The sequence below is a fragment of the Zootoca vivipara genome, chromosome 5 (genome assembly GCF_963506605.1).
Source record: "Zootoca vivipara chromosome 5, rZooViv1.1, whole genome shotgun sequence".
NCBI lineage: Eukaryota > Metazoa > Chordata > Lepidosauria > Squamata > Lacertidae > Zootoca > Zootoca vivipara.
In genome coordinates this window covers 30,223,482-30,240,260 of record NC_083280.1, presented here as the reverse complement: position 1 = coordinate 30,240,260, position 16,779 = coordinate 30,223,482, and the positions used below count along the sequence as shown (strand labels likewise).

Below are 16,779 nucleotides of genomic sequence, written 5' to 3'. Positions count from 1 at the left end.
TGCCGAGGAAACCTTAGGCATTATGGAACATGCCCAACACACAGCCCCTTTATCAAAGTTCAAGCAATGTACTAAGACAACAGATTGATCAAATGCACTTAACAGATGAACTGCAAGAGAGATAAAGCAGCCTTGAGAAAGGTACCCACTGCTGGTGGGCATGAATATAATAATAGAGCTACACTTGAATTGCAATATTGCTGTTTTACCCATCGTGCACCCTCAGAGCAAATTCTGGGCACTGCCACCAATTTATTTAAGCAGTTCACTGTGGGCAATTGAAAGAACTAAGCTGTGACTTGCTGCTAGCTCTCCTGTTGGCTAAACCATGTTTACTAAAGACATACCCTAGGGCCTATAGTTCCATGAGAGGAATTTGCCTACCATGAAGGTGTCATGCTGTTTGGAGTTCCAACGCAAAGTGGCTGGGGAAAAGTACTTAAACTTTTGTGCAGGGAGTTCCGTGACCAGAATGGTCTGAATATAATCAGGAAAAAATATAAGCAGACTAAGATGCTTGCAGATGATTTAAATAGATCTATTAGGTATAAAATTCTTGGTATTTAAGATTACTCCACAAAAGAGTTCTTATCTTCAGGGTTTGGAAAAGGACTCGGCAATATGTGATTTCCATTTCCCAAATAAGTCATGGTGCAATAGTGTACTTGCTAGTACATTACTGTATTCTTCTTTCAGTAGGCATAGGGAAATGTCCCATTATAATTAATATTTTTGGGAAGGAAGGTATTGATAGAGTGAGTTATGTTTACGGTGGTACTAACATACTGATATGTGCTTGTAAATCATACAGGCACTTGCAAAACATCCATGCTAAGGGAGGCAACAAGGGCTAGTGAGCTCCTGTCAAGGGAGGGTTACTGGCTAGGAATGCAACTCTGATACCTGCCTGTGTCAGGAATGCAGCCTGACAAAAGTACGGTAAGATCCTGAGCAGAAAAGCAGAACTTTGGAAAGGCTGTACTGTTTCATACACAACAGTACTGTGGATTTAATATATCACTAAATGCAGGGATAATTTAGTCAACATCTGGAGGAAGGCATGAAAAGCTGTCAGTCCCACATAAAGGGCCATTTTATTCTTCCCCTACAAGCCTGTCAATGATACTCAACTCTGTTTTCCTTGGAACCACGAGGACAGTCCTTGTTGAACTTACTGTGTTTAGCATCAATGCTTCACACTGTGCCCAAAGATGCCTTCGGGTATTAGAGATACTGCTTCACTGTCACTTATTTAATACACACTAGACCAAGATAACTTGCTAGTGTTCTCAAACACAGTATCTACTGTTCTTGCTATCAGTCCCACTTTGTATCAGTGACTAAAATAATTCTCACCTATACCGCAATTTCCCATAAGAACACAAAGCCCCCAAAGCCCACAACAACACATCAAAACAACTGACCATTTACGCTGTATCTCATCACTGTTGTTAGCTGTTTCTTTGTCTTGCCATCGGCTCCAAGTTGAAGCATTCCAAGTACTGATGCAATTCCATGCGGGGAAACCACAACATTCTCCTTCGGCCTGCTTTTGACCAGCTGATTGAAAACTTGGATCCCAATGTCTGAGCCCAGTTCCTCAAGAGACAGAGGACTCGGTGGGAAGCAAAGGCACGCAGAAATCAAGGCAGCAAAGAGGAGAGGAAGACACCCGTTCATGATTCCTAACCCAAAACAATCTAAAAGGAGAGGGGGAAGCAGACAAAGTTAAGGACTGAGCAGAAGAAGCATGTCAGTTCTCTACAGCACTTATTTGCAGGTACTGTCCCCACTGGTTGAAAGTCATATGCTTTTATGTATGTCCACAAATTCAGACCTTACATCCAGCACCCTTAGAGCTAGCCTTTCACAAGAAAAAACATGAGAAAGAGGCTAGAAGGAATAAAAAACAGGATTGATGACAAGCTTAAGTCATCAATTCAGGATCTGAAGTCAGTAAAGGTATTTAGGGTTGCAGACTACTGTACATGCTAGAGAACAAAGGAATCATTTTTAAGCACATGAAGTGCTTTTATATCAGGAGTAACCACTACAATGTCTTCCAATGTTAGACTACAGCTGCCAGTGTCCCTGCTATATACCCTGCTGATTTGACTGCATTAGAAACTTAAGTATTACCATTACCAAAATTTCAAAATCTTCCTTCTACATTCTGGGCTTGTGGCAGACCTGATTGTATTCTTGAATCCACTATGCTCCTCTCCTAAGCTTTTCTTAGGAGCTGGTTCTATTCCTATAGAGATGTGCCCTGATCAGCTATAACGGTCCACAAAATGCTTTCTTCTTGCTACTACTTGAGCATAGAGAAGGTTTTTGTTCTCTTCTTAAACTCTCCCTAATCCCCTTCCTTCTGGAAATGCTTGAAAAAAAATTAAGTGAGTTCCAATGAGTTACCTGCCTTGGATTCAAGAGCAAATGACCCCATGAACAGTGCAGTCTACGCAGCCAGACTGCTACCTCTCCATATATGAACTGAAGCACACTCATCCAAGTTTTGCAATGCAATTCCCCAATCAGTGTTTACAAAAATGCATAATGTATGGCAAAGTGTGCATCAAAAAGAAAATATTAATGAAAAACATAGAAAAATCAATTGTACTAAGGAAAACTGCTTGCAAAAATATGTGCACCAGTCAAGCCTGCATTTCAAAATGTGTTTATTCGGAGAAATTAGCACAAAACTGATGAATAATTTCCATGATGATTTTTTAAATATATATAAAAAAGCAAATTGTTGCACATTGTAGAGAACTGGATTGAAGATTGGAAAATTAGACACTGAGAGAACCAGAAGTGATATATCCTTCCATCCCTACTCTGTAAACTATAAAAAGCTGCCTTCTTCATTGAATATGTCAGAATATCCTAGATATGAAGTCGAGGGGCTCTTTGAGGATAATATGCAGCAACAGAAGAAGAAAGAACTGGGAGTGAGTAAGAATGAATGGATTTTTAAAAACCCAAAACAACCCCCTGTTATTGGTAACAGATTTAACACTGCTCAGATTTTCCGAAAGTAGTGGGTGAGCTTGTGGCTTCACTGGCACAGTGTCATCAAAACAGACTATTTGCTGGCAAGCTATCAAGCCCCAAGTGTCCTTCACACCTAGATGCAGTTGCATGGGAGCTGCCTTTCTGTGTTGCAATATCATGCTGACTCCATGGGAAAATACCACTCAATCTGTCCCTACCACATGGTTGCGTCATTCATACACAACCTTCCACTATTGAGATCGCATCACAGAAAAACAAATGAGTGGAGGCATGTGTGTGTTGTGAGAGAACCTCAAAATTCAAGTAAAAATTCTCTCTCTGAACCATCTGAAAATGCTTCTACGCCTATGAAGTTGCTGCTGCCACACAATGCAAGAAATCATGCCTGGGACCAGATTCTTCTTTCCTATTTTAATTTTAGGCACACTGCATTCTTCTGCAACAGGAGTGGGGAACCTGTGGCTCTCGAGATGCTGTTGGTCTCTTAGGTCCCACCAGTCCCTGCTAGCATGACCTGATGGGAGTTTGAGTCAAACAGCATCTGGAAGGCCATAGGGTGATCTCCCGTGAACTACAACTTTAATATCTCGAATTTTACAATAGACCAAATTCTAACCTTGAACCATTTGGCTGAAAAGTATGCTAGCAAAGCCCCAAAAGTTCTCCATGTGGCCTTTATAGATTTTAAGCAGGCCTTTGATCGTATTTCTAGGGAGCAGCTATGGACAAAACTGGCAGCCACAACAATTGATCGCAGTCTTCTCCTCCTGATCATTAATCTGCATACAAATACCACTCTGAGATTCAGGCTAGATAATAATGGCCTAGTTTCTAATCCGGTCGTCACCGCTAGGGGGGTAAGACAGGGCTGTCTGTTAGCCCCTGCACCGTTTAATTTTTACATTAACTCGCTAGTGGCCCATATAGTCAACCACTATATAGTCATATAGTCATATAGTCATATAGTCATATAGTCATATAGACTATAGTCATATAGTCATATAGTCAACCACATCCACCTAAATTAGCAGGTCGTGCCCTGAGTGTCCTTTTGTATGTGGATGATGCCGCTCTTTTAGCTATATCCCCCATTGGGCTGAGGAGAATGCTCCGAGCACTCTATGAATATGGGAACCAACACGAGCTTCAACTTAATTATGCCAAGACCAAGATTATGGTCTTCTCTGCCCGACCGAAACCCCATTTGTGGTCGATTAATGGTATTTCTCTGGAGCAGGTTAGCTGTTTCAAATATCTGGGCCAGGTAATCCAATCAAACAGGTCTTTTTTGGCACACAGAGATTATATTGCTACAAATGCATCCAAAGCAGCTATGCTGATTAGATCCTTATATGCCAAGAAACAGGCGCAAACAGTGAAAGTGGCTTTGAGACTTTTTCAAATGAAAGTCCTCCCACTACTTTTGGTGGGCATTGCTTTGGGTTCACGCAGGGATTTTTAAAGACTGGAATCCATCCAATCGCAATTTCTTAGAGCCATCCTCAGGATCCCCCCTTCTGTAGCAGGTGCGGTCATGCGATTAGAGGCTGGCTGCCAAGCTTTTCGGTACGTGGCCCTGAAAGCGAAGCTTTGTCTATGACTTAAGCTATGCTTTAAACCCATGGGTTTGGCCCCCTTGATATTGAGGGATGATTTTCAATCATCCTGGGAAAGGGAGGTCTTAGATGAAGTACAGACTTGCGGACTGTCACACCTTTACTTTGAGTCTATGACATACAGTCAAGCTAGAGCCGTGATTGCTCAGAGATGGGGCGATATTGCTAGACAAGAGGACATAGCCTGCGTGAAACCAGGGATGTTCCTGGGGGAGCAGATCTATCAGGTTACACCAACCCCTTATCTCGCGGTAATCCACTATGTGGAATACCGCAGACTCTTTACTGCGGCCAGACTGAATGTCCTCGAATCTGTGGTATTATGGGGAAGGTACAGGGGAGTTCCATACGATCAGAGAACTTGCCATTGTGCCTTGGGTAAGGTAGAGTCCACCAAACATATCCTCCTGAGTTGCCCTTTCTATGTAGAGTTAAGACAATGTCTCATAGCCCCATGCCTATCTCAGCTTAGCTATCTATCCAGAGAAAGTCAGGTTGTACATTTGTTCAATAATCCCACTGGGAAAACAGCTTTCTTGGTGGCCAAATTTCTCTTCCTAGCTCTCAAGCGTCGTAAGAGTAAAATCGATTGCATTGAGGAGAGTTTATCTGTATAGCCTTTATTAGTGCTGCCCATGTTTTATTTTAGTTTTTAGATGTCTTAGATGTTTTAACTTTGTACTGAGAAATGTATCTTTTCTGACTGACGGTCGAATAAAGAATGATGATGATGATATTTCAAATTTTGGTGTTTTTTGTTTTTACTGAAGTCAGTTTTTGCAACCTTTCACTGAACACTTAAAACTGCACAGCTTCCATCTACTTCAGGACACTTTAACATTGTTCATTCACGTGCCTATCCCCCTGTCCCCACCCCCAAAATCATGAGTTTCAGCTTGTTCTGAATTCAGATGATATGGGTTAAAGGAATGGTACAGAGCCAAAAGAATTTCCACCCTCAAATATTAGGCATATAAGTTTGCCTCTACAATATGTAACTTGTTATACTATAAACGTCTTCTTCTTTGGCAATCACTCGTAGCCAAGTAAGATTGTCTTCCATAAACACAGTTTTAACCAGGGGTTGGCAAACTATGGCCCGGGGCCCGGATGTGGCCCACCGGGCTCGTAAACTCAGCCCACGGTTTGCTGACCTGACCCCTGGTTTTAACAATGAATCCGAAAGTGATTGTGGAGGCAATTCTGGATCCACACGTCCTTCCACAGTGGGGACATTGGTTTCCAGGCGGGAGTTAATCATGGTGTGGATTTGACAAGCGTGCCTTCCTCTTAGCACATTTCTCCCTTGCGTCCTGAGTTCAAGTGTCTTCAAAGCCCATGACACCTTTGGTAAAGGCTGTTCTCCAGTTGGAGCACTCTCAGGCCAGCATTTCCCATTTGTTGGTGTTTATACTACATTTTTTAAAATTTGCCTCTCTTTTGTTGACCACCAGCAATACTTTGTAGAAAGATTAGGGTTGGGTGGGTGAGAGACAGTTTTACTTATAACTAGCAAATAAACATTTATTCCACTTTACGGGATGTGAGTTAAGCAAGTAACAGTGAAATGGGCTGAATGCAGACATAGCTGTCAACTGTACTCTGTTCTGTTTGAATAATGCCTCAATTTACTGCTAAACTACTATTTACTGTAAAATAAAAAAATTCCTTCAGTAGCACCTTAAAGACCAACTAAGTTTTTATTTTGGTATGAGCTTTCGTGTGCATGCACACTTCTTCAGATACTATTTACTGCACAGGGAAAACCTCCAGCTTCCTAATTATAGCTTAGGAAAGTTTTACAAGTACCCTTCTCACTTTTTAAATGTTCTATTAAGACGAGATTTGAAACTGCCATCCACATGGAAAAGCCACTGGGGAAGGTAGGGCAGCTGGCCCCTCGCCTTCTCAAGAGCCAAATAAATTGTAGCAATCAATGAAAATATTCACCTACACTTCTGGTCACTAGAAGCAGAACAAAGAGCAAAAAAGCAACATTTAACTAATCATGAAAGGATTGCCAAACACATTCAATATGACTGTGGTGTGCCCATTATAAAGAAAGCTAGTCTTATATTTGACTTCCTGGAGCAGATTTTATTGGCTAGATTAGATTCATGTGAAATTATCGAGGGTACATATTTACGGAAATAAAGAGAAATGAACCATTCATAAGCTTTCAGCAGAGAGCTTAAGGAAGAGGTCACTACATTGGCGTGGAACTCAAGTTGCTCCTCCATTCTTGGAGGGGGATGATTTCTTCCAATTTCTCTTTCCTCTTCAGCTATCTATATCCCATAGCCAAGCTGGATCCTGGGTTCCCCAAGCCCCAGGATCCAGCTTGGCCATTGTCCATGGTTGCTGGGGCTGATGGAGGCTGGAGTTCAGCAACATCTGGAGAACCTAATATTCCACAAACCTGCTCTAAATGTTATGGACTACAACCTGACAATTGGCCATGTTAACTGGAGCTGATGGGAGTTGCAATAAAACAAAAACAAACTGGCTATCTCTACTCTAAAGAGCTGCTGTCATTGAAAGGTATTTCACAGCCCTGCTACCAGAGGTACTTTTAAATGGAGTTGCATGATATTACATACAACACAACCCACATGCACTACCTTATGCTTTATCACCAAATGGCTCGTCCACTGAAATAATCTGGTGTCATCTACAAGCCTGACTACTTCTCTGATCCACAGTCAAGATGGCAAACAATTAAACTACAACATTCCCAATACAGACCATTTAGGGAACTCCCATGATAACCTTCCTCTTTTTTATTAAAGAGTTAAAGCTAGCTGTTTACCCTCAAGTTTCCTCAAAATAGTTACAAACTGAAAAGAGGAAATCTGGCCTTTCCTCTAACCCCATGAAACAGGGTTAGCACCATGTTAGCTCTCTCTCTCCTACCAACACTGGAAGATATAACACCAGAATAATCCCAGACAGGAGAGATAGTGTCTGTGTATTTGAAGCAATATGCCTGAGAAACGGAAAGGAGAAACCACGGGTGGCCAACCATTCCCATAATAAATAATTGCAAGACTAAAAAATGATAGTGATAATGATAGTGATAATATCCATTTTAGAGCTTTGTTGGGGCTAAAAAATAATGCACGCCACAAAGATTTCAGACTCTACCCCCGGGAATTAGGCATGAATACAAGTGTCACATGACTATGTCAGTGCTGCTAAGACAATTTTGCAGCAATAAAAAAAGTCAGTCTGCTCTCACTGCCTACAGAAAATTTAAAAAGCAGAAAGATGTCAAATACAGTATTCTTCTCTTGAAAGATAGGAGTTTCAGACTTAAGTACTAGGCTTCATAAGCATAATTTGTGGGGCACAATCCTACCACGAGGTGTAGTTAAACTGTAGACCAAGAACCCAAGAAAGAATTTCAGGGAGAATGCTAGGAAGCACTTGGAAATTTCACATTAAGCAGATTTCCATAAGAGGGAGTCAAGGTCATGCTCGATGGCAAATGTAAAGGTTCCATCAGCTATAAATTAAGGAAGGAGGAATGTTTTTGAAAGCCAGTGCAAACACCTTTCATAAAAACAGAGGAAGAGCTAATCACAGAAAGGCCAATCCCCCCCCCTCACCCCTTTCAACAAGGAGCATGAACACACACAGAGAATTCCCCCAACCAGTAACAAAAGGAAGCAGAGGAGAACACTTTCCTCCACACTGTTCTGGTTGGAGCTACACATATAGCTTCTCTGCCTCTATAGTGCCACGTGATTTATGGATGGAGCTGGCAATATAGGTGGGGAGGGGATACATAACCCTTCCCTGTGTTATAATGCTCAGGCTTGCACCACATCCCCAGAACCAGCACTTCCTTACCCACAATGGTTAATTTAGGCGAGAAAGGCAGCTTCAAAATAGTTGCACACTGAATGCTGAACTGGTCAACAGTTAAACCACATGCAACGACACCTCCTTTTTCTGACTCATTGATGTGCCTTCTGTTCCTCCAAAGTCTCTCCAGTTCAGCAATACCACACACATGCTACGGTAGATTCATCCTCCTCCTCTGTGTCAGATCAAAACTTCAATGGTCTACTTGTAGCTTATTGCAATTCTTGTATAATGCCTAGTCGAGGGGTAGCCAACATGTTGCCCTCTAGATGTTGTGGAATCCATCAGCTCCAGCCAGAATGCTCAGGGATCAGGGATGATGGGAGTTGCAGTCCAAAGTATCTGGAGGGCTCCACACTGGCTAACCTACCAGGTTATTACAAGCATCATAGAAAGTCTTCATCTGACCATTTGTCCTCCTGCCGCATCTGTTAACCTGCAACACACCATACTTTTTGTACAAGCAGCCCTGCGGCTCCTTGACTCAAAGTTATTTGGGCACAGGAGAATATACTCTGAGACACACTGAGAAGTGAGAGAGACGAACTGATAGCTAATAAGAGCCTATCCCAAAATAGCTCAAGAACAAAATGGAAAAATGGTCACAGCAGCCACATAGTGGCAGGAGCAGTTGTGGCTATGAGATCAAGCACTAGTGATGAAAACTGCTCTGCTGGTAGATTCAACTCTGTTCAATAAGCATTATTATATTGGATTTAATTTCAGATATATACACTTTGCGTGACTAGAAATGCAAACCTCAAACTTCAGCTGGATGAATGGTTACTGAAAATTTCACAACAAAGTAGAGACACAATGCACACCAAATTTTTAGTACTCTCTCATTCTTGTAATTGAAAAAAGTTATACTAAAAATATATATAGCTCTTCCTGTGGTTTCTGAACTGTCCCTTTCGTTACTACTGCCCCAAAACATATTTTTTACTAGAGCCTTTTAGTTTTATATGCCTGTTTTGCGCCACAAAACTTATTCATGACACATTATTTTTCCTAGAAATCCATTAGACAAAATGTTTCTTAACTGTTGTTCTAATTATTCATGTATCATATATTGTTTTTAAGGTTGTTTTTTAAAAAAAATGTTCTAAACTCTGAGGGCTTTACCCAGAAAATCTGACTAGAAATGTAAGTTAAATGCAGCTACTGTACTTGGTAGTCAAGTTTTCAGATTCCTATTCCCCCATCCCACACCGTATTAAAGTTACTGGATAGGTGAATTCAGGATTATTTTAGAAAAAGGTGAAAAACCTCAAGCCTGCAAAAGGCTAGGAGGAATAATTTATTATTATTGATATATTTTTTAACTGAGATAGAAATCCAAGCAATAACTGCACAATTTACAAAAATACATGAAATTATAAATTAATTTTAAATAGCAGTAATTGCTATTATAATCCATAATAATATAAATATATAATATAAATTATATATAGAGAGAGAAGAAAATGAATCAATATAAATTAGTGAATATCATATAACTGAAAGAAGGGAGCTATTAAAGAACCCATTTTATTATATATATATGGTCCTTCACATATTCTCACAAAATTACAAAAGGATTTTAACTAATCGTATGCCCCTTCTGTTTGCGATCCCAAACTTCTTTAAACATTCTTGCTCAAATATATTTATTTTGGTTTTCCCCTTGTTGAATGCAATGCATCTAAACGTTTTTTCTTAAAGTTGCCCTTCACAATATTGTTTACTGTATATTCCTGCGTATAAGACTACTTTTTAACCCAGGAAAATCTTCTCAAAAGTCGGGGGTCGTCTTGTACACCGGGTCATATCTCTTATACGGCGAGTATATCCCAAACTCTATATTTTAACTGGAAAAGTTGGGGGTCGTCTTATACGCCCAGTCGTCTTATACTCCGTAATATACAGGTATATTTGATGCTACTTCAGACCAGCAATTTTTAGCCTCGGGGCAGAATGAGACGCATACCATTTACCCTTAACTTTTTGGGAGTAGTAGCAGTCTGGATGCAAAACCATTCAAATTCTAAACAAAATATATTTTGCATGCAAATGACTGTATTTCAAGAGCTTTCATTCTATTGAGATAATTCTTATTCTCTTTGCAATAAGAGTGACAGAAATATTTTGACATTTCAGACATTAACATAGATTTCAGTCTTTGCTCCACATGTACCGTGTTTCTCATATTATAAGACATGTCTTATATTTATTTTTTCCTCAAAAAAACACACTATGGCTTATTTTCAAGGGATGTCTTATTTTTTTCCTCCTTCTCCTGCCGCGGCCAGCATTGCTGCTGCGCCTATCACTATGTCTTATTTTCGGGGTATGGATTATATTCCTTGAATGCTTAAAAATCCTGCTATGGCTTATTTTATGGGTATGTCTTAAAATATGAGAAACAGGGTATTGACTAATTATACATCAGAATATTGTTATTTATATCTTACAACAATAGATACTCAAAACAGAGATCAAAGAAGATGCACCCCTTTATCTAGCTTACAGACAGCAGAGGGCGCTCTTACATGCAGATGAATTCTCGAACCTTTCTAAAGACATAAATGTATTTTTCCTCCTTGATGGCTTCTAAGGGAGGACATGAAATAAGTAATATTTGTCTCCAACTAAAGTGAGTTTATTCAAAATATGTTTGGAGCCCTCATTTATTATGTATAACTAAACTGTCAAAACCGACAGTTCTACTGTCAACTTAAAGATACATGGTTGGGAAGGCTATGTGAAAACAAAACAATTTTTTTTTATCTCTTCCACCGGTGTATGCAAACCTTGACAGTAAAAAGGTGTAATTACTCAGTAAAGTACATTAGCAGTCATCAGAAAAAAGCTAAGGAATCTGTATTGAAGAGGCTTATGATTTAGCACCAGTCATCACCATCTCTACAACTATAGAAAAATAAGCTTTGAAGAAACACTTCTCCTTTGAAGTTGCACATTCCATTATTCCACCATTCGGAAATATAAAAATCTGCATTAATGCTGCTGCCATTAATGGGAGTCTTACCTACTAATTTATATCTAATAATATAGCTATGATCCATAAAATGCTCAATAAGTACTGATCATTGAAGGACGCAGTCAGGATGTCTAAAACACATGTGAAAGCTTGTTTAAGTATCTCTCTAGAAAGGCCAAATGGTGTTATGACATCCTTCTTCAACCTGGTGCCCTCCAGATGTTTTAATCAGGGGTAGCCAATATGGTACCCTCCAGACGTTATGGAGTCGACTCCCATCTACTCTAGCCACTACAACCATTGGTTGAGGAAGACTGATGTATGAGGAGGGAGACCCCCTTGTCCATGTCCAAAATGTTGGCTCCCAATTGAAAAACCAAAATTGCACTGGTAAGAAGAAAGCTATTTGAAACACCAATCTAAAAAAAAAAAAAAGCAGCACACTCATTTGACATATTGGTAATCCTATCAAATGTTATGTAAAGAGAACTAAAGCCTTACAATTGTGTTCTTGACAAACATGCATTGATGACAATATTTCGATGCATTGCGTAATTAATATGTGTTGGTTACTAACTGCTACTAGGTCACAAACAACATTTAATTTCTTCAAATGTGTTCCTTCATCATGGTGCTTTCTTTTATTGTCCCTTATCTTGTGAAATAACAGTGTTTTACAAGGCAACAATACATTAAAAGGATTGATGATGCAGAACTAACCGTTCCTAAAACACCCATATTAATTTATGTGATGCCCTATTGTTTATCTACTCACTACCTGTGAAAAGGCACTGAATGTTATCAAAGATGCAAAGAACATAAACATCCCTGTTCAGAAAAAAGCAGCAAGCTATGCCAAAACTTAATTAGAACACAACTGCTTACGACTGTGTAGTGCATTTAAATAATTGTCATGTGAATAAAGAGCTAATCCAGCCCATATCTTCAAGAGAAGATCCAGTAAAGTAGTAGTAGTAGTAGTTGTTAAAATTTTAAGTAGGATACATTTTAATCCTGAAAGTACACCAACATTCCTATTTGCACAGGTCCCATCTCAAAGTTTCCAAAATGTTCACACACAGACCAGTGAGGTTAGCAAGTGAATTCAAGACAAATTGTCAGCTATAGTTGTACTTGCATCAAAATGCAAGAACTGTGTTAAAATAGCTTCTACTGTACTGAAATTCAGTGAATAAGGAAGCACACCCCCAGAAAACTATCAATAAACAAATACTACTGTTTATTTTGTGCCTATTATTTATTCCACTGCAAGTCTGGATTTGCTCTTAATTGTTCAGGTGGACTCTAAAACTGTTTTGGGGAAAGAAATGTTGCCTTTCTAGAGCATGTACTTTGTGGCTGACCTAATTCTTCACTTACTCAAAGCAGTTACTCAAAGGATGTTGTCGGCAATTGCTTGTTAGAGAGCCAAATGCCTTGCCAAGCTTTAACTAGAAAAGACATTCCACTTCCATGAATGAGTGGACAAAAGGTTCATCCCATTCCCGACTAACTGTTTAGGTTCCCACCACCAGAAAAGCCCTTCCTTTCAATTCAGGTAGGATGGCTCAAGAAGATGATGACAAAAATACAGTTCCATTAAAGAAGAATGTTGCACCTAACCAACAATGACATGTTAGCTATGTGATGCCTCCATGGCTGGAGGTAGTAAAGCTTCTGAATATCACTTGTCGGAAACCACAGGAGGGGAGAGTGCTCTTGAGCTCAGATCCTGCTTGCAAGTTTCCCAGAAGCATTTGGCTGACCACTGTGAGAACTAGATGGGTCATTGGCCTGATCCAGCAGGATCCAGCATGTGTAATGCTGCTGTGCCCTCAAAATATAGTTTTAGAGCATTACATGCTAGAAGACCTACAGTTCTTAGTTGCAGTGCAGTTAACTATTCTGATACTATACCCTACCTCTCATAATCTACTGCTTGACTACTATCTTCCAGCAAGCTCTTTAAAAACCAGTACAGCCAAACTGACTACATTGTACTTTAGACTTCAGATACCAGTACAGCAGCAATGTCCTCTGTCCTATCATGAATCTATTTGGGGGGAAAGCAAGTCTGGAACAGATGGGTCTTGGATGGAAACTGTCAATTTGGATGAACATATCTTTCTAACAAATAATGTGTTCCTCCCGTCTTCTTTTTTAAGTGCCCACACAAGTTATTACTGGGCATGTCGAGCATCTTTGCACATAGGAGGGCTAGAAATGAGGCAAAAGTGCCCTTTTGATTCTGTGGTGACATTCAACACCAAATGGAAATTCTTATACAAATAAATATTCTTCGGCTTCCAGCTCAAGATTCCACTTCCAAAAATAAAAGTATGCAAGAGCATCAAAGGGTGTCTGTCTGCTATGTGTATGTGAATAGCTTGTAAGCCATTTATAATTTACTTTGGTACAAAAGGACACTACAGAGATTTAGGCAGAATCCACACACAGACCACTATTTCACAGAATATATTTTGAATTGGGCTCCTACCAACTGAGGCCATGAGATGCACTGTACTGTCTAATTTAAAACAAATTCTTGTCTAATTTTAAGCAAATTAAGTTTCACAGTTATTTCAAGTGTTCCCATAGTTCAAGGAAAATGTCTCTGTTTCAGACCCTCACACACACCCGGGGGGGGGGGGGGCGGACGGACAAAAGACAATAAAATTATCAACTCCTGTCTGAACATCTCTTTAACGTTCTCATTTTCCATTTCAATTCAGGGATATGCTCTACACTAAATATTTCTTAGATATTCTCTATACAAGTATAACACCTTTAAATTCGGTTGTGCTGTTACCACTTTTACACCCACCAGCAAGAGAAGAAAAACTAGAGGTCCTTCAAAAGCCTCCCTGTGGTGACCATTACCTTACAGAGGCAGACAAGGACATCTGTCTGTGTTGCAAATAGCTTCTACCTTATGAGCAACATATCCAGCCGCAGACTAAGATAGATGTAAGGACTTAGACGCCCACTTTTTATTATAGTCACCTGTTCTCTTTATGGCACTCCTTTGATGCCCTATGCCAAATTTGTAAATTACCATTCAACCATAGCACATAAAAATCTCATCCCGCCCCAGGATAAGAATGAGCTCTTTTGAAAAGCCTGGGGGGGGGGGGAGAGAAAGAAGCTCCTGCTACAAGTATCGGCGGGAATGTGAGCTAATGACGTTTTCGTAGGGGCTAGTAACTTGACCGGACTTGTTTCCAAGGGTGCCCTGACCGCACAAAATTCGGGGTGAATGGGAAGCATAAAAGCACCGAAGGGGGATCTCAGATACACTCATTCCTTCTTCTGGAGATGGAAATCGGAGAACTAAATTGGGACGCTCTTCTCTCCCCCCCCCCCAAAAAAAACCCACCCCCGATATACCGCATAGTTGTGGGCTTTGGGAATTTACAGTATTCATTTACTACGCACATGACAGATTTGGAGGGAGGAGAGGGGCAAGAAGAGCCCTTGTAAATTCAACTCAATAAACCGCACCGGGGGGGGGGGGGCTTCTGCAAACCCAGCAGTTATTTCTGGCTGCCCAGCCGCCGCCCCCCCCCCGTCCCACAAACTCAATCTCTCGTTAGAATTCATAAAAAGAGTAAAGAACAACCTTAATGGAGATGTTGAACTGCCGTAGGGTAATGAAGAGTTAGTCATGAAGTTGATAAGCAGCCGAGAAAGAAAGGGAAAGTACACAGGCCGGGGGGGGGGGGGAAGCAGGATGAGAGTGATCGCCAAAATAAACCCTCCTTTTTGAAAGCTGGGGTTGGGGGGGGCGCAATAAATCCCATTGAAAGGGAAAGGGCAGGCAAGGCGGAGAGCGACGCCCACCTCAGAGGGGGGGGGGAAGCGCGACCCCCAGGGCGAAGTCACCCCCTCAGGAGCCCTCACCTCTCTCGCCCTCGCTGGAGAAGCGCCTCTCCGGGGGAATAAGAGCGGCGGCGGCGGCTGAGCTTCCTCTCTGCTGCTCCTCCCGCTCAGCTCAGCGACTAAGCCGAGCGGCCGCCCCGAATCCCGCATTTATCCCGCCCGCCGGCGAGAGAGCGCAGAAGCGGCCGGGCGGCGCCCACTCGCCTTTCCCCCTCCCACTGGGGCCGCCGACGCCGACGCCGCCGCTTGTCTCCTCGGCAGCGGCCTCCTCCTCCTCCGCCTCGCCCAGCTCCCGCCCTTCCTCGAAAGACCACGCCGCCAGGAGGCCTCGCCTCCCGGCCTGAGGCGCCACCTCCCTCCCTCCCTCCCTCCCTCAAGTCCAGAAGCGCCTCTCCGCCTTTTCCAAGAGCGTCCAAGGCGCTCGAAAGAAAAGAAAAAAGGGAGCACCGAGGAGAACAACGATGTGACTCGATGTGTAAACACGGGTTTGGAGCGAGTCAGGCAGAACCTGGGTCCCGCCAGAACCCGGTTGTTTGTTTGTTTGTTATGGCGTGTTGTTGTTGTTTTTTGCATCACCAGCCTCATCATTAGAGTTTTATAACTAGGTGTGTTTTAAAAACTTGAGTTCCTTTTACAGTCGCTCGTTAGTAAAGGGGATAAAAGTGAGGGGGCGAAAACAACAACAACAAAGCAACTCATTTCTGGTACAGTATTATAATGGAATTTCATAACAAGTTTAAGTTTTCTAGCTCGCCTCTCTCTCAAGTGGTGCCTGCAAGAAAATGTTGCAGCATGGAGTGCTTGCTGGGGAAGCCAAGCAGCATGCCAGCTGTGCCAAATTCTGGGATATGCCATTGCCCCTTCCCCAGTTTTCTGCTTTTCAGCAGCTCAGTCAACACTCTGTGTCCAATTGGGCTGTTTTGGGGAAGTGCCTTGCTAAAGATTTGTCAAACTTCGGTGAACTTTGAGCCTTCTGCCTAAGTTGGATACTTCCTTTTTGAAGCATAGATGGTGCCATTTTGGCTAAAGAGGAATTCCCACTGGGCAAATACGTTCACTATAGGGCAGGGGTGAGGAATATTTGTCAGCAAGGCAGCTGCATTCCTTTCTGAACAGCTTTTCAAGGGGCACATGCTGGGGGTGGGTTGGGGGGGGGCATCGCAGAAGCAAAAGCAACAGATGTAACTTTTACCTTTGCATGGTATGCTAATTACTATACACACACAAACATGGGCATAGCCTCCCCCAAATCAAGTAGGTAAATCAATAAAAATACTTAACTGAGGTTCTTCCCTCCCTAATATGAAGCCTGGCCCCCCAACATAAATCCTGGCTACGCCCATATTCACAAACCCCTCTATCCTCCATCTAGACAGTGCACTCCAAGGAAGCTCTACCGAGACTCATCAACCATTTTGCCCA

At 41.6% G+C, this 16,779-nt stretch overlaps 1 protein-coding gene across 3 annotated transcripts in view; it reads right to left on the bottom strand.

The window, feature by feature from the left end:
- The window catches only part of SERPINE2 (serpin family E member 2), a 31,021-nt gene extending 15,456 nt beyond the window's left edge, over positions 1 to 15,565 (bottom strand). Inside the window, exons 1-2 of one of the 3 annotated variants that reach the window (XM_035132467.2) lie at positions 15,319 to 15,565; positions 1,425 to 1,700 (exon numbers count right to left, since the gene is read on the bottom strand). In XM_035132467.2, coding sequence (XP_034988358.1) covers positions 1,425 to 1,680 — 256 coding nt within the window. In that variant the 5' untranslated portion in view covers positions 1,681 to 1,700; positions 15,319 to 15,565. Of the gene's footprint in view, positions 1 to 1,424; positions 1,701 to 15,097; positions 15,204 to 15,318 lie in introns of those variants that run through there. The other 2 variants (XM_035132465.2, XM_060274550.1) reach the window with 2 other exon arrangements.
- Between the last annotated feature and the right edge of the window lie 1,214 nt (positions 15,566 to 16,779).